This window comes from Hydra vulgaris, chromosome 03 (genome assembly GCF_038396675.1).
Source record: "Hydra vulgaris chromosome 03, alternate assembly HydraT2T_AEP".
Lineage (NCBI taxonomy): Eukaryota > Metazoa > Cnidaria > Hydrozoa > Anthoathecata > Hydridae > Hydra > Hydra vulgaris.
In genome coordinates this window covers 6,540,856-6,565,815 of record NC_088922.1, presented here as the reverse complement: position 1 = coordinate 6,565,815, position 24,960 = coordinate 6,540,856, and the positions used below count along the sequence as shown (strand labels likewise).

General features: G+C 26.2%; 1 protein-coding gene across 1 annotated transcript; it reads left to right on the top strand.

Annotated features, from left to right (window-relative positions):
• Positions 1 to 139: 139 nt before the first annotated feature.
• Positions 140 to 24,154, top strand: LOC100215171 (TBC1 domain family member 14). Its single transcript, XM_065792173.1, has 9 exons — positions 140 to 1,255; positions 3,775 to 4,122; positions 8,624 to 8,730; positions 13,150 to 13,331; positions 19,703 to 19,774; positions 21,021 to 21,149; positions 23,187 to 23,296; positions 23,433 to 23,536; positions 23,619 to 24,154. The coding sequence occupies exons 1-9, from the start codon at positions 555 to 557 to the stop codon at positions 23,795 to 23,797; spliced, it is 1,932 nt and encodes a 643-aa protein (XP_065648245.1). The 5' UTR covers positions 140 to 554; the 3' UTR covers positions 23,798 to 24,154.
• The last annotated feature ends 806 nt before the right edge of the window (positions 24,155 to 24,960 follow it).

The following is a 24,960-nucleotide window of genomic DNA, read 5'->3' as shown; positions in this document are numbered from 1 at the left end:
TGTGTTTTTGTTTTTGCTTGAATGCTTCTTAATATCATTTTTCTATACACTCATTATTATCATTTCACTACATATAATTAATAAAATGAAGTTAAAAAAATTTCAGCCTAAAAGTTTCTTTTTGTTTCATTTTCTCATTATACAAAGTGTTATTATTGACAAGTAATAAAGGCTGATTAAAAATAGCACAAATCCCAACTTGTGGCATGAAGTAATAGCATCTAGACCACAATATGTTTTCGACTGCTAATAGTACTATTTATAAAATAATATTCGCCAATACATTAATATTTGAATAAGTATTTTTACATTAATGTAAAAAAAATCATTTTGATCTTTTTCACACGAGATTGACAGCACGGGATTGGATAGTTTCCTCCGGTTAACGATACTTGATTTTACGGGACGCTGACTGTATTTATAATAACATAGTACGTGCGGTATAAATAAAGTAATAGAGTAATATAAAATTAAACTTGTAATAATAACTAAATTGTATAATTTATATAAGGTATCTATTTTTGCTATGGAAAAATGGCAATATTTTGATAAAGATGAACTCTAGTTCGGAGGAGCAAAACTCCTTAGTCACAAAATTATCTAATTCTCTTGAAATTAAAGATGAAAAGTTTAATCAAATCAGGAATTCTTCTATAACATATAAACCATTGAGTAACTCTTCAGTAAAAACTTGCAATGGATTTTATGCAGATTATGATAGTGTTACAAGTACTCTAGATCATTCCCACCAAAAGACACTTAGTCATAATTCGTTAACAGATAAAAAAGTGCATCTGTTTCCAAATGTTTTAGTAAACCCTCCTGTTGAACCTTATGAAATTGATAGTGATGAAGAAGACTTTAGGCTAAGTCATAGGAAGAATGATAGTGGAAATGGTTCCAGCGTTGGTAGTTCTTCTTTACATAGTCAACCATGTGTAGAATATAATTTGTCAACTGAACATGAAAGTGATAATAATATTAAGTTTTGCTTGGAAGATATGGATATACTACGTAGCTCCTCTCAGTCATACAATAAAAATAATAAATTTTCGAATCCAAAAATTTTTGATAATTCAAAAAATCAATCTGATAATAAATTTATGGATGTTCCTTTAAACAATTTAGAAAAATCTAATCATGAACTTGAAAAAACAAACTTAAATACTTTTGCTCCTAAAGTTAAGTTTGAACCACTTGCAGTAAATGATCCACTTAGACCCCCACCAGCAACTGATCTTCAACCAAAAACAAGGTGTTTGAATTTTCAAATCATTTTTTGTTCTGTTGTTTTTATTTGTTGCAAATTGTTTTGTGTTCAAAATCGATTTATTTTCATTTAGTTTTTAAAATTAAAGTTAAAATTATATGTTAAATATTTTTTAAGCCAGATATAAATGTTTAGCTCACTAAAGATTTTAAATAATAAGTTGATTTAATTTAGTTTATTGTCATTTTTAAATAAATAAATTTACCCAGCAATATTGATAAAATAACAGAACAAAAAATATTTATTTAGAAAAATCATATGTTGATAAATTTGTGGTGAAATTGTGTAATTAAAAAAGAAGGTCTATTTGTAAAACTTTCTAAGATATTTTTTTTTATGTCTAGTTAGTAATTGTTTATTTTAATACGTAAAGTCATATTATTAAAATTTTTTTGCTCAACTTTTTATATTTAGTAATGATAAAACTAAAGAAAAATATAATAGGTTTGACAAGCTTTATCGATAATATCTTTACTACATGTACTTTTTCTTTATTATTGATTTAATTATTAGTATTAAATATCTAGTACTTTAGAAATTTCTTGGCCTACAATTGGGAATAATGTCCCATTGGACTAAGTACTTTTCTCTATTTATTTCAATTTCAATTTAAAAAAAAAAATGTGTGCATATATATATATATATATATATATATATATATATATATATATATATATATATATTATATTTGTCACTTTGTGCACGCAAAACAAACTTTAGTTAAGCAATTAAAATGTTTAAAAGAAATAAAAAGTAATTAGGTAAAGAAGTTTTAAATAGTTTTAAAAAGTTTTGAATAGTTTAAAATGTTTCAGTTGTTTAAAAACTAAAAAATGTTGCTTAGTGAAAAAAAAAAACTATTAGAAAATGTTGTTTAGTAAAGAAAAAAACTAATACAAAATGTTGTTTAGTAAAGAAAAAAATATTAGAAAATGTTGTTTAGTAAAGAAAAAAACTAATACAAAATGTTGTTTAGTGAAAAAAAAATAATCAGTCAAGTAAAGTAAATTAGTATTTTTTATTTTTATTTTTTTTTTACTTTAAAAAAGTAAGCTTTAAAGTAAATTTATATATATAAATATATATTAATAAATATATATAAATATTTAGCATTTTAATACTTTACTAATAAATAATGATTAAAATATAAGTAACACAAAAAAGTTCTTATCAACCCAGGAAATTGTGCATTAACAACCTTATTTTAATTTCCCCCATAATTATTGCAGTTTTGTCACTTTAAGTCGATAAAATAAAAAATACAAATTTTACAAAATAAATTAGATATAATATATTCTTACACAGATTTTAACAATATATATATATTTTGTTAAAGTAAGAAAATGTGCTAACTTTTTAATATCTTATAATTACAATAATCTTATATTTACAATTGCTTAAAAACAAGTTGAGTTAATAAAATTTAAAAACCAAATATATTATTTTATTTTTAATTGTGTTATGAAAAGATTTAGGCTTTCCATATTTTCCTAAGTTAATCCAAAAATAGTTTCTTCACAAATTCCCCAGGGTATTTGTGAAGAAACTATTTTTTTATTTTAAGTAAAAAAAAATTTTATTTAAGAAAAAATTTTTTAATTTAATTTCTCAAAAGAGAAGTTAAATAAAAATTTTTTAAATACTAATCATTTTATGATTGTTTTAATCTCATTGCATAAAAACTACAAAACACACCTAACAAAAAAAATTTTCACAGTTTTTTAAATATAAATTTTATTTGAAGATGTTTTTAATATATAAAAACACCACCTTATTAAGTTTTGTTGTTTTGAACACCACCTTATTGTATTAATTTTTTTATTATTTTTTTTATTTATTATATAAAAAATAGTTTTAAAAATAAATTTAAAACATACTTTACATATGTTTTCACAGAAATCCAATTTACCATAAATTTTACAATTTCTTAGTATAAGAGTTCTTTTTCTTAGTTTTAACAATCTCACAGTACTAATACAGAGAACATTTATATTAACAAAACAAGATGTATTTTTCATTATGCTTCATTTTCTTTCATAAAAAACTAATAAAAAATATAAAAACTTATTAAAAAAATTTAAAAGTTATAAAAATTTCAAATAAATAAATGTAAAATTTGTTTTTTATGAAAATTAAAATTTACAATATAAAAAAAAATGTTATCAAAAGTTATTTTTCATATTATTTTCAAGTTATTTTCTCTTTTTGTTAAAATTTCATTTGTTAAAATTTTTTCTAAATTTTTTTTCTGGTAAAGTTCAGCTTTTTTTTTTAGTTAATTTTTAAAATGTTCTTAACACATTTAAAAAGTCATGATCTAATGGTGTTAATGTACTTTTTGCTATGTAGTCACAATTTGCTTACAATGGCTATTTGCTATGTATCTAATTAGATAAATAGACAACTATTTTTCAGATATGTTAATTGCTGACAGAATCTGTTATATGATATATAATATATATCATCATATATGTAATATATGATAATGATGTTTTTATTTTAAGGTTGCTATCAAAACCTAAGAGGAAATCTTGGCACATTTTTGGAAATATTGCAATACCTGTACCAAAAAGTCCATCTCAAATCAGGAGTGAAAAAAACACAAATTTAGTAACATCTACAACAGCTCTTATTTTAGAACATCGTCCATCATGCTTGCCTCCAAAAACTCCAAAAGAAGAGCAAATGCATAATGAGTTATATGCAGAGATAGTTGAATCAGCAAGGCGCAAGGAACTTCGTGATTTGCAGTTACAGAAAAAGAAAATGAATGAAAGAAAAAAATTAGAAGAACAATTATCAAACTTAGTTAAGCAATGGAAAGAAGATTTCATACCTAACTGGCAAACATGGTAAGTACCTTTCAATATTGTTTATAATGATGTAATGTTTAAAATTGAATAAAAATCATACTTTTTTATTAGTTGTTATATAATTACAAACCAAAATATTTTGAATCATTTAATAAAAATAACAATAATTTTAGATTAGAGCGACTCTTGAATTTACAATTTTTTAAATATCTGCCCCACCCCTTACTTTTTATGGCATGCAGCTGCATATAACCGGATATATCTTTAACACAGTGACTTGTAATGTTATTATCCTAACTAGGTGGATCTAGTATGAAGTGAAAACATTTTGACATTTTTGACATTTTTGGTTGTTTAATTAAATTTAATATTCATTTAATTGATATTGCTTCATATTTTGTTGGAGTTAAAATTCATAAGTCATTGCAAGCGCCAAGCTGTTACAAAAGAGATATCAGATTCAAAATCAGATGCAAGTTTTAAGTGATCAAAAAAAGAAGACTTTTTATCAAGATAGGAGTATAAAGTCTCCAGCAAATAGTGCTACTTTAAAGTAAGATTGTCAGGAAGATCATTAATGTAAATAAGTTACATCAGTTAGCAAGTAAGCCATAGAATGAGAAGATCAAAAACCATATTGACTTTCATAGAGTTATTAGACTCAAGATGAGATGTTAAAATTTGTTAATTAAAGACTTAAAGCTCTTGCTAATAATAGAAAGAAGACTGATCAGAAGGTAGTTAGCGGGGTCAGAATGTTCCCTAGAGTTTATAAAAGTTGGAAATACAGATGCCATTTTCCAGCAGGCAGGAAAACAAGGTTCAGTCAAACACTTATTAAATAGTTTAGAAAGAATTGAAAAGAGTTCTGAAAAACCATTTTGTTAAACTTTTGTAAAGACAGGCAAATGTAAAAATTTTGCAAAGACACAATGCTATCTAGACCTCAAACCAGAGAGGAGTTTAATTGTGAAATGGCTTTAACAATGAAAGCTGGAGTAATTTGGCTTATCTAATGCCTAATAATGGGTTAGTCTGTTCAACTAGAATGGCATTAAGAATATTGCCATTACATTCAAGAATTGGTTTAGAGGAAAAGTTCTTGGCTATAATTCTGTCTTTGAGAGAAATTTTTCTGATCATTAGGAGAGGTAATAAGATCAGTCCCATCAAATTGTGATGGAATGTTAGGCTTACCTTTGTTAATGGTGCTTTTTGAAGTTTTTCCAAAATTTAAGTGCCTAACTTCTGAGATAAGATATAAGATTTAGTGAACTTAGATTAATGGAGCTTAGCATCAGATGGAGCTTAGCATCAGACAGCACCTTTTTACATTGATTTCTTGCAATAATATGAAAAAGATGAAAAAATTGGTTACGATAAGATATAGCAGCTGCATAAGAAGTTGGAAACCATTGAGTAGAATAAGGCTCGAAATGGAACCGTCAAGAAGAAAAAAATTCTTTCATACCTACCTGGATCTAAAAGGTTATATAAAAGGCGCATTTATCAGTGGAGAGAGAAATAGCTTCAGCCTAAGAACTATCATTAAAAAAATCCCAGTCAGCTTAAGGGTAGTAAGTGCAATGCTCTTTTTTTTTTTTTTAACATCTTCATTTCCAACAAGGCTGCAAGCAACCACTATTAGAATCAGAAGTTACTGGAAGAGAAAAAATGAAGTTTATAAAGCAAGATAATGATTACAGATGGCTTGAAAGATTGCAAGTTGTATAAGTCAGGAAAACAAGATGAAGGGAGCAAGTTCCAAAGAACTGACGTTTGAGGAAAGAAACTAGATGAATAATAATTTCTAGAGCACTTAGAAACAGTCACAGTAAAAAGACGAGACTTAACTAGATGACGAGTAACATTGGGAATAAATTTTAGTAGATGGTGCAAGAGATGCTTGCTCTTCGGAGCAGCACCCATTATAGTATTTATAGAAAAGAGAAAAGAAGCAACATTACAAAGATGTGAAAATGGTTAAAGATTGAATGCAAGAGCAGGTTAAACAATGTTTAAAATGCATTTTTGCATCTTGTTTGAAAGAAAAAGAGCATCATTCAAAGATTCGCTCCAAATATGGCAACAGTATTCCATACAAAGACGGATTTGAGATTTATGGAGATAAAGAAAAGAATCGGGAGTAAAAAAGTGGCAAGTATGATAAAGAGATGCCACCTTAGCAGATGCTAGTTTTATAATGGATTTGATATATGGTTTCCAAGAAAAATTGGAGGTAAGAGTTAATCCTAGAAGACTAAGGGTAGATAGCTTATTGATTACATTACCATTCATAAATATAGGAAGATCTAGATTTTTGCGATAACGGTTAGTTGAAAAAAAATTGAGTTTTATCTGAGTTAAAGTTTACCAGCCACTGAGACCCTCATGCAGTAGCAGAAGTGAGATCCTTCTCAAGCTCAAATGCCTCCTCCAAACAATCAGAGAGTGTTGGCTTCTAACCAAGACAAGAATAAATGGTAGTATCATCAACAAACAATGCCACCTTAGATGTGAGAATTTCTGGGAGATTGTTAATGTAAATTAAAAAATGTATGGGGTCAAGGATAGAACCCCTGAAGTTACAGGAAATGAAGAAGAGAGCTGTCTGTTGACAACAACTTTTATACTACAATTGGTAAGGAAGGATTCAATACTTTTTAAAATGTTACCTGATACACCGTAAGAAGAGAGTTTATGGAGAAGACCATCATGCCAAACTCAAAGGCTTTAGAAATGTCGAGAGCAATAGCCTTAACCTCTCCACATCTATCTAATGCACAATAAAACCTATCAGTTAACAAATCAGCAGTAGAATGGGAAGACCGAAATCCATATTGATGATCAGAAAGTAATTTATTAGATTCAAGATGAACCTCTCCACCTCTATCTAATGTACAATATAACCTTTTTGCTAACAGTAATAAACAATATAAATCGGTTATTACTGTTAGCAAATCAACTGTAAAAAAAGAAGATCAAAATCCATATTGATGATCAGAAAGTAAGTTGTTAGATTCAAGATGAGAGATTAGGCGTTTGTTAATTAAAGATTCAAAAACATTGCTTATGATAGGAAGACTAATGGGACAGTAGTTAGATGAGTCAGATTACTCTCCAGAATTTTTGTCTAAGCAGTCTAATCACTTTAGATGCAGGAGCTAGAGTGATTTGAATGTCAAGCAATTGGTCAGCTTTTGTTTGTTGGCTATATCAGGTAGGATGTGATTTGTGGAATCAAGAGATAAGATTGATGAAAAGTTCTTAGCAAACATTTCAGCTTTGTCCTTTGGTGAGGTAACAAAATCTCAACCATGCAAGAGAGGAGAAACAAAAGATTTGCTCTTATTATTGACACTGATAAAGATTGAGAAGTCTCTGAAGAATTTTTATCAGAGATTTAATTTTTGAGATAAAATACAAGATTTTGTGACCAAGCTTTTAAGTTAAAGTGAACTTGACTCAATCATAGATAGAGCATGGCACCCAAGGAATGAGCTATGCAATTGCCTAAGTCCTGTTAATTACCCACAGTCATAATGGGCTCCTTATGTGACCTCAACTATGAACACCAAAAATATTAACAGGGACCATTCATATACAACTCGACACTGTTAATACTCTGCTGATGATGGAATCAGCCTCTCCTAGAGCTACAGCAATGTTCAATAAACCTTTGTACCATCTGACCTCAGAACTAGTAAACTTATTAAGGAGTTTTTTAATCAAGTTTTCACTTTTTTTATGGTTGAATAGAGAATTTTATCATATAAAAACAGATCTTTAAAATCATCATATAATTATCATATAAAAACAAAACTTTGAAGAATATATTCAATTTCAATGTTAAAAAGTTACACTAAAAGTTTTAATATTTGTCATCTTTAATCAAATTATACTCTATATATTTTCGTGTTTCATATTTTCTTATTATGATAAAATATGAAACACCCTACTATGTATTTGTCATCTTTTTAAAATGAACTTTTAACAATTTAAAAAATTCATTAAACTGCTTTTTAACCATTGAAAAATTTTATTTTCAATTATGCAACTCTGTTTTTTTTTTTTTTTTCAATACTTTTTAAGTTTGTTTACAATTTCGATTTTTAAATATTTGAAATAAAATCTTTTTTTATATTTTTCCAAATATTTACAGTTTACAACTAACAGCAGTTTAACACTTACATTTATAGTAATTTTGACATCAACTGTTTTGAAACTGATCTTAAGCTACTTAAGATAAAATTCTAGATAAAATCTAGAAAAATTTAAATCTTTGTCTAACAATACTTAAGGCAGTCCTTAAAAATTTCAAATGAACAACTATGTCTATCTTTTAACTACAAATTGTAGTTTAAAAGAATTTCTATAAGAAGTGGAAGATTTAAGGGCTCACCTGGGTCTTGTTACACGATAATAGGTAATGAGTACCATACCAAGTAAAATGAGTAATAATACCAAGTGAAAAAGTATGTTTCTATAGTTACACTTTTTGTTGTAAGAATTTTTAAGTCTTTAAGTTTTTTATATTTAGCTACAAATCAAAAAAGGTAAGAGACATATGGTCTCAAGGAATTCCACCTAGTGTTCGAGGAATAGTTTGGAAATTAGCAATTGGGAATGAGCTTCATATATCAACAGGTAAGATTTTTTAGTTGGTTTAATGTATATTTTGTTTAATTTTTGTTGTGAAATATTTGCTTATTGTAGAAAACAGATTTTATGATAAATACAACAAGGTAGGATAATGGAATAAATACAACAAGGTAGGATAATGGAATAAATACAACAAGGTAGGATAATGGAATAAATACAACAAGGTAGGATAATGAAATAAATACAACAAGGTAGGATAATAGAATAAAAATAAAATTGTTAAGTTAGTTAAACTGCTAAAATTTTTAATTTACTTAAATTAATTTTTTTAACTGATGGGAGTTTGAACTTTATATAGTCATATTTTTTGAACTTTAAGAGATTATTGTATAAAACTTTAAATTTATCAATTAATATTAATTTAGTTAGGAAAATTGAAAAAAGTGTTTTATCAACTTTTTGCTCATTTGGAGCGGGTTCCCTTTTGTTCTAAGGCTACAGTCATTGTAATTTTTAGTAAAACATCCTTATTTAACATAAGTATAAGCACAAAAATGATTAGATTTTGCTTCATGTCTGGAAGTTATCTCTAACATCAAAAAATGCTGCATCCACCTATGAATTAATTTCATCTTTTTTGACAATTTGTATAACTCAAGGTCAGTCGCTTAGAAAATAATTGCAAAATAGTAAATGAATATGCTAAGGAGAATTTTTTACACATTAAAAAAAATATTTGTGGAATGGTTTATTAGGTTGTATATCGTTGTATATTAGGTTGTATATCGTGAATTCAGTCACATTTTCTATTTCTTAATAAAATTAAATTTTTTAATAAAAGATTTTTGATAAGTATTTAATATTTGTTTTGGTTATAACAACATTGGGAAAATTTTTTAGTTTCAATAAAATAATAACACTAACAGTTACTCATTTTTAGTATTTCTCGATTGTTATTAACCTTGATATCTGGGTTATGGAACTTATAAATATGATCTCTTGGCAAAGAGAAATTATAAATTTACAAGGCAACCAAGTTTAAAAACTTACTTCTGAAATCTCAGTGATGAAGATATAAAGTCTACTCCAGCCTCGCATATTATCCTGGAATTACCATTTTAGAGTAACATTGTTAAGAAAAAACCAAATGTATTTCTTTAAATACTCAAATAGGGCAAGTCTTAGTTGAGCTTATAAATATAAAAAATATTTTAACATTTAGTGTTTCTGAGGATGTCTCTGTAGCTTATGATACCAGCCAACACTCTTTGCCCTTTTATGCATCAATGATATTCTTAATATTCTTGATGTTGCCATAAGTGTTGTTACTTTCTCTGTCTAAGCAAACAAAAATACTTAAATTAATTGTCAAATTCTTATTGAAATAAAAAAGACATAAACAAGAAAATGTCTGACCTATAACATGTTTGGATACTTGGTAATCACAACACATTCATAAAGTAATTGTTTTGATTTGCTGAATGAAAATTAGAGTACTATCTGTAATATTTTTGTTATATTTGATGCAGGTAATCTGTGGTGCTTGAACTAGACTGAGAAATGAAAGCCCACAGAGAAATATGAAACATTTCTGTTGAAAAAACTTTTTATATAAAGGAGGATAACTAATAAAAAACAAAGAAAAATGAACAGATGTTCAGAATAAACATAGATTTATTTTAAGAAGAAAATATTTATATACAATTGCAGTCAACAGTAATTTTATTGGTAAAGTATACCTAAAACAAAACAGGACATATAAGTAAACAAAAATCTTCATTAAATACAAATGTTTAACTTACTTTAACACAAATATACATATGCATAGAAATATCACTATTTAAAAATAAGTAAATATAAAATGGTAGAAGGTATAAGATGAAGAAAAAACATTATTGCTTTTGTGTAATCATAATTTATGTAGTGGTGGTAATAAACTTCTCCTCAGAATTGCATTTATTATTACCGGCGTTTGGAAGAGGCTCAACACCAATACCTAGTTTATCCCGTCAGATAAACATCGCCATTTATGCTTTACACTGCGATTTACGCCTACTCAATACCACAGTAAAAAAGGGCTACGTTACAAATAGCCAAAACCCTAACTCCACCCAAATTTGTAAAGCACTAATATTTTTAAAGAAATAATATGGATAATTTTAACAATTAACTCCCGCATATAGACTCTCTGACTGAAACACGGTTGAACTACAATATCAAAAACATTATCCTCTAACAAATAAATAAGAACTACAAATATACTAGCTCAGAGCATCTAGAATTGGAGGAGGGACAATGATACTCATTAAAAAAGATAATTAAACATTGTACTAGCTAATATTATACAAATCTCTTCATAAAATTGACCATTGCCCGAATCTTTCCATTACTAATGACAAGTGCATTACTCATTATGTTTAAAATATTTTCTTACATGTGATCTAAATGGATGTTTTACAAAGTTGATCTTACATTTGCATTCATTAATTAGTCTTAATTTAAACTCAAAAATTAGCAATCCTAGATAAAATTTTAAGTAATGTTACATCTCTCTAACTCTTGCTGGACTTGGTAACTTTGATCACCTTGTTGTTTTAAGTCATTCTTCATTATATCTTTATAAAGTTTCACTCCCATCCCCATGTAAAGTTACTTATTGTTTCCATAAAATAGAAGATACAGTTGCATTAATCAAATCTACTGACCTTGAAAACTTAGTTAAATTTTATCATTTGTACCAACCTTTAAAAATCTCATCACTTAATAACCCCAAACTTTAGATGGCACTCTTAGACCACATTCGACACTAAAATTTTTATAAATAAGTTTAAAAATTTTTTCAAAGTTTGTTTCTTTATTGAATGAAGACTGCAGCAAAAATATGCAAAGCTTAAAATCATAAAAAGAATATTTATAACAAATGTTACTTATCATGCAATACAGATTTTTGGAATAAAGTAAGACAATTTATATAATATGTAAATAATGCATCAATTTTATGTTTATATAATTCATATATCAAGGTTGTATATCAAGATTGGCAATAGTAAAAGTTAATATAGAGTAAAAACCCATACAGGGTACGTAGTCACAGGGTATGGTTACATACCCTGTGACTAAGTAGCCATTTCATCATTGGATTTGAAATTTGTAACTGATAAGTGTGATAAGAAACTGATAAGCACAGTTTTAAGTGCGTTAAAATTTAATATTTAGACCTTATCATAAATATATTTCTAAATAACATTTAAAGCTTACCATAAATATATTTCTAAATAACATTTAAACTTTATCATAAATATATTTTTAAATAACATTTAAACCTTACCATAAATATGTTTCTAAATAACATTTAAAGCTTACCATAAATATATTTCTAAATAAGATTTAAACCTTATCATAAATATATTTCTAAATAACATTTATAACATAAAAGTATCTATGATAACAAAATATTCAGATAAAAATATTTTACAAAGCAAAGCAACCTGTAATATTCTTTATTTTAATTTCTTGAGTTATAATATTAAAATCATATTAATTATAACATTTTAATCAAAAATATAAAATAAGCGTAAAATTAGTATGCCAGGTAAAATATTTTTTTAATATACCTTAAAAAAATTTAGCTTTAAATGCATCCCTAAGTACTGAGACAAGGCATGTACATAGTAAAGAGAATGTTTAAAAAAAACGTTTGGGTTGAATTTTTTTGATTAAAACAAAATAATTAATGTATACCAAGAGCAACTAACTTTAAAGTTTTAGACAAAATTTATCTTCTCCATTTTAGTCAGAATTTTAAGTCTTTAAAATATGTTTGCTTGTTTTGATGCAATCTACAGACTTTATAATTTACTCAAGCTTGTTAAATTCTTACGAGTTTCAGTATAAAAAATGTCATTGTAGGATTTTTTTTTTTTAGAAACACAAAAACAATTTATAGCAATAACACAAAACCAATTTATGGCAATAAACAAGCCTAAAATATCAGAAATATTTTAATCATATTTTTAATACAAATTTTGCTAAAATTGAAAAAGTAAATAACTAAACAAATTGTTTAGTGATTTACAAAGAACAAAAAAATTATAAAAAATTTATAGATTTCTTATCAAATTTGACAATGGAGTCGTATGCTAAAACTCCTTAGAATTAAAATTGCATCAAAAAAAAGTACGTAAATCTAAAATGCTTAAAGTTCTGGCTAAAATGGAGAATGCGAACTGCGACTAAAAAAAAAAAGTTAGTTTTTTTTTGTGTGCGTTTATTAATTTATAAAATCAAAAACGCAATGTATAAAATTCAGCCTGAACATTTTTAAATGTTCTCTTTGATATGAACACAACTTGTCTTGGCACTCAAGGATCCTTTAATAGTTTTGGTTGATTAGTGATTTTTTGTATATTTTTAATTTTTCTGTTAAACTGAAAGTAAAAAAAAAATGTTTAAATTTTGTTTTAGAGTTGTTTAACATATACCACACAAATGCTGAACAGAGAATGAAAAATATAAATGATCCAATAATGCTTGATAACATTCATCATCATTCTGAAAATTCTGTAATAGTTAGCAAAGAAAATACGTTAGCATTGATTATGCTTGATGTGGCTAGAACATTTCCTTCTTTGGGAATTTTTCAAAAGGTTTTTTTACATTTTACGTTTATTTTGCTTTTTTTTTTTCATACCGTATAAACTTTTCTATAAAGTCTTAAATGTTATTAAAAATACTTATATATTACTTTTAAAAAAATATTTTTTCATCTTCTTTTTTATTCTTTTTTTTTTTTCTTTTTGTTTTTGATTTTTTTTTTTTTAATAGTATCATCTTCCTTTATTTGTTTTTCACTATATTCCTTGCCCACTTTTTAAGGTGTTAAACAGATTTTATTAGATCTAAGTATTATAGTATAAATATATATAGTGAATATTTAAATTTAAATATTCACAAATCGATCAGAGTTGGTGGCCATAGTAGTCATAAACAGAAACATTTCTTTAGAATTATAGTTTTTATTTTTTCGCAGTTGAAAAAAACTTGAAAAACCTAAAATAATATTTCTTTTTTAAATATTTTCCATATTTGGTTTTTTTATCAAAACTATAAACAACCAAATTTAAAAAAAAAACCTTTTTAATAGCTTTTGCTAATAATTTTATAAAGCTTTTTTTTTTACCAATTTTAAATCTTTCTTTTAATATAGCAGGGATTATCTTTTTCTAGATATTTCCATAATTTCCGATATTTTTCTCAACGAATTTTATTTTCGGATTTCCAAAATGTTTTCCTTTCATACAAGTTTTGGTGTATATTTTTGTTATATATTTGTTTTTTAAGCTTTTTCGCTCATCACTAATACAAAAATTAGAAAAAGTTTGGAAAAAAAATTGGAACAACTCAGCTAAAAACAAAATTAAGAGGAAAATAAGGGAAAATATATTCTGGACTTTTTTTGGATATATTACCCAAACATTTTTTCAGATTTTTAAAACATGACCTTGATGATCTAGTGTCATAACAATAAGCAAAAAAATTTTTATATTAAAAATAGTTTCTCTCAATAATCAAACATCTATTTTTGTTTGTTGAATGTTTTCACTTCAAAGTTATAGAGAAAATTGTTTTAATTTATTATTCTGTTGTTCTCCAATTTTTATGATTTTTAGCACTGAAATGAGAATTTTGGCATTAACTGATCTTTCTGATGCATAAAATTTTTTTTATAAAAACATAATAATTTTACAGAGCTATTAATTTTGCAAAGTATTTCTCTTAAGATGTTATAAACTTAAAATTTAATAAACATTATTTTTGTTTTTGCAACACTATGATTGCTTACAGGTGGCCTAAGGAGTTGTTAGCTAGACATGGGAGAGGTTAGCTAGACATGGAAGAGGTTAGCTAGCCATGAGAGATTCTAAGAATAGATAGTAGGTATAGAGCCATTTAATGAGAACCTAAAAAGATAGATATGCAGAAAAGGTTTTGCACTAATGTCTCTGGTACATACATGGTAAAAAAAATTATGCATACACTCATTAGGTATTTTTTAAACAAAAGAAAAAGTTCAAAAAAGAGTTTTAAGTAGCGTTCTACATAATCAAATTCTTTTATCACCCTTAAGTAATTCAAAGATTTTTCTGAATTTGAAAAAATGAGTTATTCTTAAGTTTTCTAACTTTAGAAAAGCCTCTAAATTGTTTAAGTGAGATAAAAAAAGCTTATTATGTAGACCAACCTAACCATTTGAACATTGCTATATTTATTTGAATTAAAAGGTAGCAAAGATTAAAGTTAAATCCAAAAGATGGAAGTGGAATCAAAAGGTAGCAGAGATGGCAGTACATTTAGATTTTTAGTATTAGAAGTGATGAGGTTTCCATCTAGTAAAAAATGTAGAAAAGATAAGTTCTAAAAACATTTATGTTTAGATGATTTTTTATGATGATTATAATGGTGAAGAAAATAGAAGGATATGAAGAGTTAATGCCACAGACATTTCTGAGAAAAATCAATTGAGAAAAGGTCTAGCAACTGAAAGTTTGTAAAACTCATAAATAAAATTTATGTCAGTTTATGTCAGAGTATAATACTGAATAACAGAATATAATAAAGAATAATAAAAAGCCACTAAAAAAAATAAAATTTATTCGAACATGACATCCTCAGTTGGGAAAAGTTTAATAATTCTCTAAGATGATTTGTGTGGTTCTGATATTAATGTAAAAGAAGAAGACTTTGTATAAATGTTAAATGCGGAACAGTAAAATAGATAATGAAGAGGTAATATTAGTTTAACATTACTATGAATGTTAAACTGAAATTACCTTGAACAATACTTTCCAGAAGAAATACGAGCCAACACTGTCATTAAAAATTGAGATTGTGTTTGACTATATTACTGTTTGCTATTAATTTTATTGCTATATGTCATTATAGTCTTTTTATTAACGTTATATGTCTTTTTATTAATGTTTCATATGTAACTTTTGATATCTTAGTATTTGTCATTGGAATATTTTGATTTGTTGAGATAATATTAACAGAGTGTTTGTTTGTTGTTGTTGTTGTTTTTTGTTTGTTTGTTTTTTTTTGGGGTAGGGAGGGGGGAAGAGGGGGTTGCTATTGGCTTACTCTTACCATTTACTTGGTTTACTCCTACCCTTGTATGGATAGGAATAAATTAGGAGGTATAGATGCCAATATACATGTAAACTACTGTAAACTTCTAACCCTTTCTTTTTCTTATTTTAAGTTTGTTTGATATAATCTATTTCAAAAAACATGACTTTTCTTCATTTTACCAAGGCTTCTATCCTAGTCATTGTGATTCAAAGATTTTAAAAATTTTGGTTTAATTAGAATTGGTTAGTTTCAAAAAAAATTTTTAGACATTGCAAACTTATAGAAAGTTAATAGAGAAAGTAAAATCTTGTTTGGAGCAAATTTCTTTCTGTCACCAGAGTACAGTTCTCCTTGCAAGGCATTTTCAATTGCCAATTTCAATTCAGCAGAGATTATATCAGAGTTTAATTTTCTTCCATTTGCAGCTTTGCAGCTACTTGAGAATTATGTTTTCATTTAAAAGAAGAAGTTCATTATGTTATGAAAATCAGAAAATGCATTTATTATGGTTATGAAAAAGTAATCTTAAAATCACAATTCTTTCTTGATGACATTTAACACATAGCAAAACCATTTTTAAAATCTCTATATAACTTTAGATCTTCATCTTGCACAATCCTCAGTAGTGCATATGGATGTGACTAGGTAGCTCAGTTAGATCGTCAAACAAATTGTTAAAACCCAGGCTGTTGTGCGATATGAGTTTAAATCCAGTTACCACTAGCTCAACGCTTGAGTAGTACTTCAGTTCATATAATGGACGGTACTTTGGATTAGTCTTTGTGGCTGTTCTTATGCTAAGCCAACAATATCTTCAATTATATCTGAATCATTGTAAAGCAAAATACAGTATGGAATTCAAATAAATAATAATGATAAATAAATAAAGGTCACTGTTTTAACAACTTCTTCTTAAAGGGAAAGAGAAAATCATTCAAAAATCTTTATAATCATTACAAGGTCTTTTGATTTTTTCTTTTAAATATTCTTTTAATTTTTTCACCACATAAGACTTCTGTGGTGTAAAATGCATTTTAAATGTAGTTATACCTGCATTGTTGTTTATTACCTGCTGAATTATACCTGCTTTAGCTGTTAAGCTTGAACCTCTGTCCCACCATCATACACCCTTTACACCATCATACACCCTTTACTGTAATTGTTCCTTTGTGTTTAAAAAGCTTCTTTTCATCTAGTATTTGTCCTAGGATATTTATTTTTATTTATTTATTCATATTTATTAAAAACACAAATGCATGTTTTAAATGACACATTGGTTTATAAATAGTGGTTGCTTGCAGCCTTTTTGGTAGTGGATCTGTTTTTGTTTTTTGTTTTTTAAAATAAGGAGTTGAAAGGCATGACCCACCATTTTATGGATTTTGCAGGGCATCCAGTTTCGGTTTTATCATTTATTTTTTTTTAAATCGGTTTCCACTCAAGTTTGATGTTAATTTTTTTACATCAATGCCTATTGCAGCTGGGGTTGGTATGATAATCATCTTTGCTTGTTGATGTGATGTCTTTGTTTAGTCTAATGGTGCAATAAAATATTAATTGTCAAGAATGCAAAGTTTGAACACTATAATTGATAGTTAAGTAGTGCCCAAGTTAGAATATTATGAATATTTTAAAGCTTTTTGTGTTTGAGCTTATGTATCAGAAACATTATCTAAATATCTTATTCATAATTAATTCTTAATAATTAATTCTTAATAATGGTTCAGCAGATAAAATTTCTATATTTGTTGCTGGCGGCTTTTTTCTTTAAGCTTGCATTTTTGCTATTCAACAACTTTTTTTATTTCAAGTCTTTTGATGTCATTGACATTCAGGACCTAGTCCATCAAATTTTTTTTTGACTTTTACTTAAAATAAGACAAAGATTTTCTTTTTATCATTGCTCATTAAGCAATATCAAAAGTGTATTCATCTTAATTGCTTATTTTTCTTCATAGTTGACCTTAAGTAGCAGATTTTCTTCTGTGTCTAGACACTTAACATTTAATGTTGAATATTCTTCAACTTAGCAACATGCTTGGAGTTAAACTATTGCTTTTAAATCAGAAATTCAAAACATGTGTAACTTTTATGATTATTAATAAATTATATCTGACAAGGACCATATAGTTAAAGTATTGCTTTAGCAGCAGCAGTATTTAATGAGTTTGAAGCAGCCATCACATTCAAGTTATTTTTTATCCTTTAATAATAGAATAAATGTAATCTTACATTTGATATAAAACTGATCAAATTGTGTTAGTAAATCTTATAAAAAATATTTTAGTCCAAATCCAATTAATAAACTCTAACAAATTTTAATCAAAAATTAATCAAAAATCCAGTACTTATATCTGAAATAGAAAATGTTCTCACAAAAAAAGCAAAGGGGAGGCTTGTCTTTTCTTCCTCCCTGTAACAACACTTTTATTAAATTCATTCAAAATCAATTTGTGAATAACTTTGTAAATTCTACAAAATAATAAAATCTAAATAAGCATTTAGGAGAAATTTTTTTCACCAAAATTTGTCTGAAATTAACATAGTAGTTTAAGATGGTGTTTTTAGTCAAATTTAAATCAGTTTAAGGGTGCAAACTAGGTTTTAGGAGAAATTTTCTACTCACCAGATTAAATTTTTTTATAAATTTCACCATATGAAAGAGTGAGGAATTTCATTGTGAGAAAAAAAAATTCTATATAATATAATCAATTAATAATATTGAATGTTTTGGTAATTAGTATATTGAACTTGTGCCTCTAATATAATCTTGAGATTTAGGCGGGATTTAAGGGTTTTCATTTTTTCTCAATATTTCAACCCTCATTCTAATTCATTTCTTGAATTTAATCACACCACTTTTTTTGATGTTCCAGAAAAACAAGTTAATCTATTATTAGGTGTTCTACTTATCTGGCTTCCCATTCTTAAAAGTTCTCACTAAATCTGTCTTACAGTTTGTTGACTACATTTTTCTCACATTCTAGCAAAAGTCTCTATAATTCATTTTAATACTCTCTAAACTATAAACTCTCTAAAGCATACCTTGAATTTGAAGAAACATACCTTAAACTTCTTAACGAATGAATTTGTCTTGAATTTTATCTAATCAAAATGAAAAATCATTCATCTCATGATGATGTCATTAATCATTTATTAATCTTGAAAATGATTAGACTGAGAAAATGATTAGACTGATGAAAAAACTTGTCTCGAAAATCATATAAAGATAATATCAATAAACTATTAGTTTGAGTATCCCCTTTGTATGCATAATTTTATTATTGTTGCATGATTTTAAAAAAGAGCAGTTTAAATTGCTTTAGTGATGAGTCATACTGAAATAGCCTGCTGCTGGGGACTTCAGTACATACATTGACTTTCTTATAGCCTGTTATCGCAAAGCAGTGCTACTATATCAACTGAGAGTTTAGGCTGGGACAGCAATCTTTTTTTTTACTATTTTTTGTTTTTTTTAATTATATTTCTAAAATCAAAATCCCAGTTAAATTATTTTAAGTTAATTTTTCTAGTAAAATGTTGAAACATACTGTAATATTATTTTGTATAACTTAACTTAAATAGCCTTTTAGAAAGTGAATTAATTTATATTTAACTTTTATAGTTGAAATGTGCATTTTTCTAGAAATCCAGTATTGAAGCCCCTGTTTATTATTATTTTAGTATGATGTCATTATTTCAGTATGATGTCATTAATGACAATTTGTATCTAAGTATTCAGTATAAAAAGTATATTTTATATATAAAAATTATGTATATAAATATTATAGTTATATAAATAAATATTACATATGTAAAAAATTTTTCTATTTAATTTGAGGTATACAATAGTAAAAATAAAAAAACCTAAAGTAAAATTTATTTTCAGGGTGGACCATATCACGAAACTCTCAAACACCTTCTTGCTGCATATACATGTCATAGGCCAGATATTGGATATGTGAGTTTTTTTTTATAATATATTTTATTACTACTGCACCCAACAATATATAATATATATATATATACAAATAATATATATATATATATATATATATATATATATATATATATATATATATATATATATATATATATATATATATATATATATATATATATATAAATTGATTTTAATAAAAAAGCATATAACTATTTTTAAAATATATTTTAAATATAATAATATATTCACGATATTTCGCTTACCTATTGTGGTCAGCGTCATCAGGTAATTAATCCCTCACCACCCTTACTATTGTGACTCACTATTATATTACCTGATGATGCTGACCACAATAGGTCAGCGAAATATCATTAATATATTATATCTAAAATATATTTAAAAAATAGTTATACACTGCCTTTTTTATTAAAAATAATTTATATATTTATAAACAGAAAATACAAAAACAAATTATTTTTATAGATTGTATATATATATATATATATATATATATATATATATATATATATATATATATATATAAATACACACACACATATACATATACAGCCCTCGGAATTAAAAAAAAAAAGGCAGCAATAAATTGTCAACCTAAAACCGTTTTAGGTCGGCATCAGGTCAGACTAAAATTTTGAAATAGGGTTTGCTACTTGATAAATGTGCACATGTTTATCATAAAATTTATAATAAAATAAATGCTCAATTTGCAAACTTTTTTTTCAAACATATACATATATATATATACATATATATATATATATATATATATATATATATATATATATATATATATATATATATATATATATATATATATATATATATATATATATGTATGTATACAGTTTTAACTGGTACAACTATTTTATTTATTACCTTTTTGAGAAAAGTATTGTTAAAAAAAAAAACGTCTTAAAAAGTGCTTTTTTTCAATTTTTGTTTAAAAATGTCAGTTTTTTTTTAATAAATTTTAAAAAACTGAATTTTATTTAAAAGTTTTAAAAACGAATAGACTAACATTTTATCAATAATGAGTAAAATATTTAAAATAAGATTGGCAAAACTTTCGTTTCTTTTTCAAACTTTAAAACAAATGTTGAATGTTTGAAAAAAAAGTTGGCAAATTGAGCATTTCTTTTAACTTTATGAAACCCAATTTGAGCCTGGACAATTATCAGCCTGAGTCATTTACAAACGGAACAATTAAAATTTATAAATTACTAAATTAAAATTTATTTTTTAGGCCCAAGGTATGTCTTTTGTTGCTGCCATGCTGCTTCTTAACATGGATCTTCAAGATGCTTTTATTGCCTTTGCTAACCTTTTGAACAGACCATGTCAAATGGCTTTTTATACAGTTAACCAACAAATGGTATATCTATTTATAAAAAAGTTAACATTTACAAATTTTAAAAATACTTTTTTTTTATGTTATTTGAAAAAAAAAAAGAGATTTTAACATTTTAGAAATAAAAAAATAATAATAAAAGCAATTCTGAAGAAATATTTTCAATTATTATATCTTCAACTAAGAGTTTTTTTTTAATAGGAGTTCATAATTTTTGGGTGTCTTTGTTTATATATATATATATATATATATATATATATATATATATATATATATATATATACACACAAGGAATTAGCTAAATACTAATATTTATAATAGAATATTGCTACTCAGAGTTTCATGTGTTGCCAGAGTCATCAGACAAGTAGTAAAAGGTTAAATGTGCTACAAATTGTTTAGTGGAAGTTACAGCTTAAATGTGTGTTTTAGATCGTGTTGAAACGGAAATTGCTTAGTAGTTAATGTTAGCAATAATTTATTATTTGTTAGTTACTGTTAATAATTATTAAACTGCTAAATGTTTTAATGGTTTAATAATAAAATTAAAATTTTTGAAAGTATTACTCAAGTATACTTTACTAGTATTAATTAAAGAAAGGTGGGAGTTTAAAATATTTTTGACTGAAATAGCATCTAGATAGTTGCAGGTATTTCTAAGAATATTTAATACTTTAACATGTTATTTGGCGCAAGATTTGGTTAAAATTCTACTCATTTTAAGCAAATTTTTGCAGTACACATGTCCCATGCAAAAAATTTTTGTTTCTAAATCTAAATGTTAAATCTAATTGTTGCTGACAGAGCTGTTATTTGTGGTTATCTTGATTTTCAGAATAGAATTTATTCAAGTTTTCCATTTTTAATTTTGTTTTAGATGCCCCAAGAAGACCTACGGTGATAGAGTGTGCCTTTTAAGTTATTTAGTAGAATTATGAGTTATAAAATAGTAATGATCCTACATTCAAATACTGAACAGGAGAGCTTTTTCTTTCGAGAATACTTTTTAAAATCTGATTTTGTTTCTTATCAAAAAGTATTTTGTTATTTATTCAAGTTCATTTCAATTTTATACGATTGCAGTTTGTTCAACAGTTATGACTATTGAGTTCGATTCCCGCCACGTCCCTGGTAGTACCGCGCTCAACTTGTTTCTCCGCGCAGCGGCCTTGTTCGTCAAGGTTCGTGTTTCGGAGTTAAAGAGTTGAGAGAGGGTTATAACCACAAGTAGCCTCTTCATCTGTAGTGGCCTTCTCGGCCTTGGGGAGGTGAATTATAAAAAAAAAAAAAAAAAAAAAAAAACTTGATGGTATCCAATGCTTCAGACAGATCAACAAAAAGTTAAATATAATAAATCAAAAAATTAAATATAATATTATTGTTTAAGATAATATTAGATGAAGTTCTTTAAATAATATTTGTGGCATTTCATTTTTTCGGAGTTTTTAATTTGAGATTTGGAGGCAGCACATTTTTTTTCCATTCTAAATATTTTTACGTTAAGAATGAGAAAAGTTGCAGCTTTGTTTTGTTAATATTCGTTAGAATGAAGAAAAATCTTTAAAATGAAAATATTTTGCCTAAAATTACGACAATTGGAGCATAGGAACAAAAATAACCACAAAAAATGCCTGTTTGAGTAAAATATTATTTGAAAAAAAAAGTTTTATTATAAAAAGGATCATGATTTATAATTAAATTATAAATTTCATGAAATTATATTTTATTAATTCTAGAAACCCCCCTCACTTTATGAACGTTTTACTGTTTTAGAAAGAAAAAAATTTCAACAACATAAAATAAGATGCGGTTGTTAATATGTTTCGTGTGTTTATCTCGTATTAACCTACTGGAAAAAGTGCTTTAAAACTTGAAAGAAACTTTAAATTTAAACTTAAACCTCTAAAAAAAGAGAAGCAATTTTAGACCATTAACATACGATAATATAATAACATAAAATAGATTTATTTTTAAGTATTATTTTTTTGTTTTGTTTTACACTTTCTTAGATTTCAAATGTACAGTTCTCATACGAAAATATTTTGTATTTATCTTATATAGATGAGTGCGTATTTTAAAACGTTTGATGTTGTCTTAGCTGATCAAATTCCTCGTCTACATTATCATTTCAAACAAGAGTGTTTGAGCCACGACATATATCTCTTAGATTGGTAAGTACGACAATGATATTTGTATGTATAAAGTTGGAAAGTGGATTCCTGATATTTATTTTTAAAATTGGTATGTTTATTTGTGAATTTTGAAATCCATTATTCCTTGTTATTTATTTTTCTAAATAAATTTCAGGATTTTTACCATGTACAGCAAATCTTTACCTTTGGATACTGCGTGTCGTGTTTGGGATTTGTTCTTTAGAGATGGTGAAGAATTTCTTTTTAAAACTGCTCTAGGTAAGTTTTAGCACTTAGTTACTAAAATTATGTTATACAGTTAAGCATTAATTCAGAAATGATTTAAAAATAATTGTTTTAGGTGTTCTTCTTATGCACGAGGAAACCCTATTAGAAATGGAATTTTTTCGTTTGGCGACTTATCTCACTAAGCTATCTAACACATTAGCGGCAGACGAACTTTTTGTTTTTATAGACAAGATAAGTTTCCCCTCGCAGAAATATCATAGTACTTTAAGTCAAATGATAGAATTATCTTAGCCTAGACAAACGTAGATCATCATGAAAAATAGTTTTCTTACAAATCTCATAGGCGTTTTGTAACATAAGAGATGACATTCTTTGAAAAAATATTTTTTGAAAAGATTTCTTTTCATCAAAATGAATTTACTTCTCGAGCAAGGAGGATATATGTCATTTAATTGTCAAGAAAAAAAAGAACATTGAGTATGAAGTCATTTTAATTTTCGAAAATATTAAGCGTTGTGGATTTCATATTGTATAAATAAGTTTGTGAATATTTTTTTATAAATTTATATCGATAAATTATATTATTTTTAATCAAAAATAATTTCTAATAGTTGTATTTAAAATTTCGAATAATCACTCTCTAGTTACTGTCTTTTTTATGTCAGTGCGCGTGCGCTAATGTAACCTTCCTGATAGTGCGCATGCGCTCTTTTTCTATGCGAGTATCTTTTTCATCCGCTCTTTTTCTACGACGCACTATAGGTAACATGAGCATACGTTACGTTCACTATGTCAGAAAAGCAAAGCAACGTCCCGTCGTTACGTCGCTTTCCTATAACATGTGTTTCCTATAACAGTGTTTACTGTAACATGTGTTTCCTATAACAGTGACTTTATGTCGTTACAAATTGTTAATTTGGTTTCCGTAATATGGTTTCATTTTTGAATTTCTTAATTAAATGTTTTATCCCATATAAAAGATTAAACTAGCTAAAAAGATCTGTAGTAGAGAATGGAAAGGAAATCGACAGCTATGAAAAACGATGATGAGCTATGATCGTATCTGTAGTTAATCATGAAGTGTAGTTTTTGTTCTCGAGAAATTTTGTTTTAAATTTTCGCATTTTTTTAGAAATTACTTAATATTTCTCTAGAAAATTAAAAAAAATTTTTTAGTACGCTAATGTATGGTGAATTAATGTGGTGAGCATATTAGTATTTTGTCACGTTGGTAAATTAAGTTTACGTTTAAATAACTATTGACGATTTTGTAATTATAAATAAATGTCAAGGGAGTTGGTATAAATAATATTTACTTGGTATAAATAATATTTACTGTAAAAAAAAGAGAACGAATTCTAAATTCTCAAACATTTATAAAATAAAAAATGCCATAATGCAACGCATCTAGATGCAAAGAGTTAGGTAAATAATTTAGTGTAAGTATTTTGTTA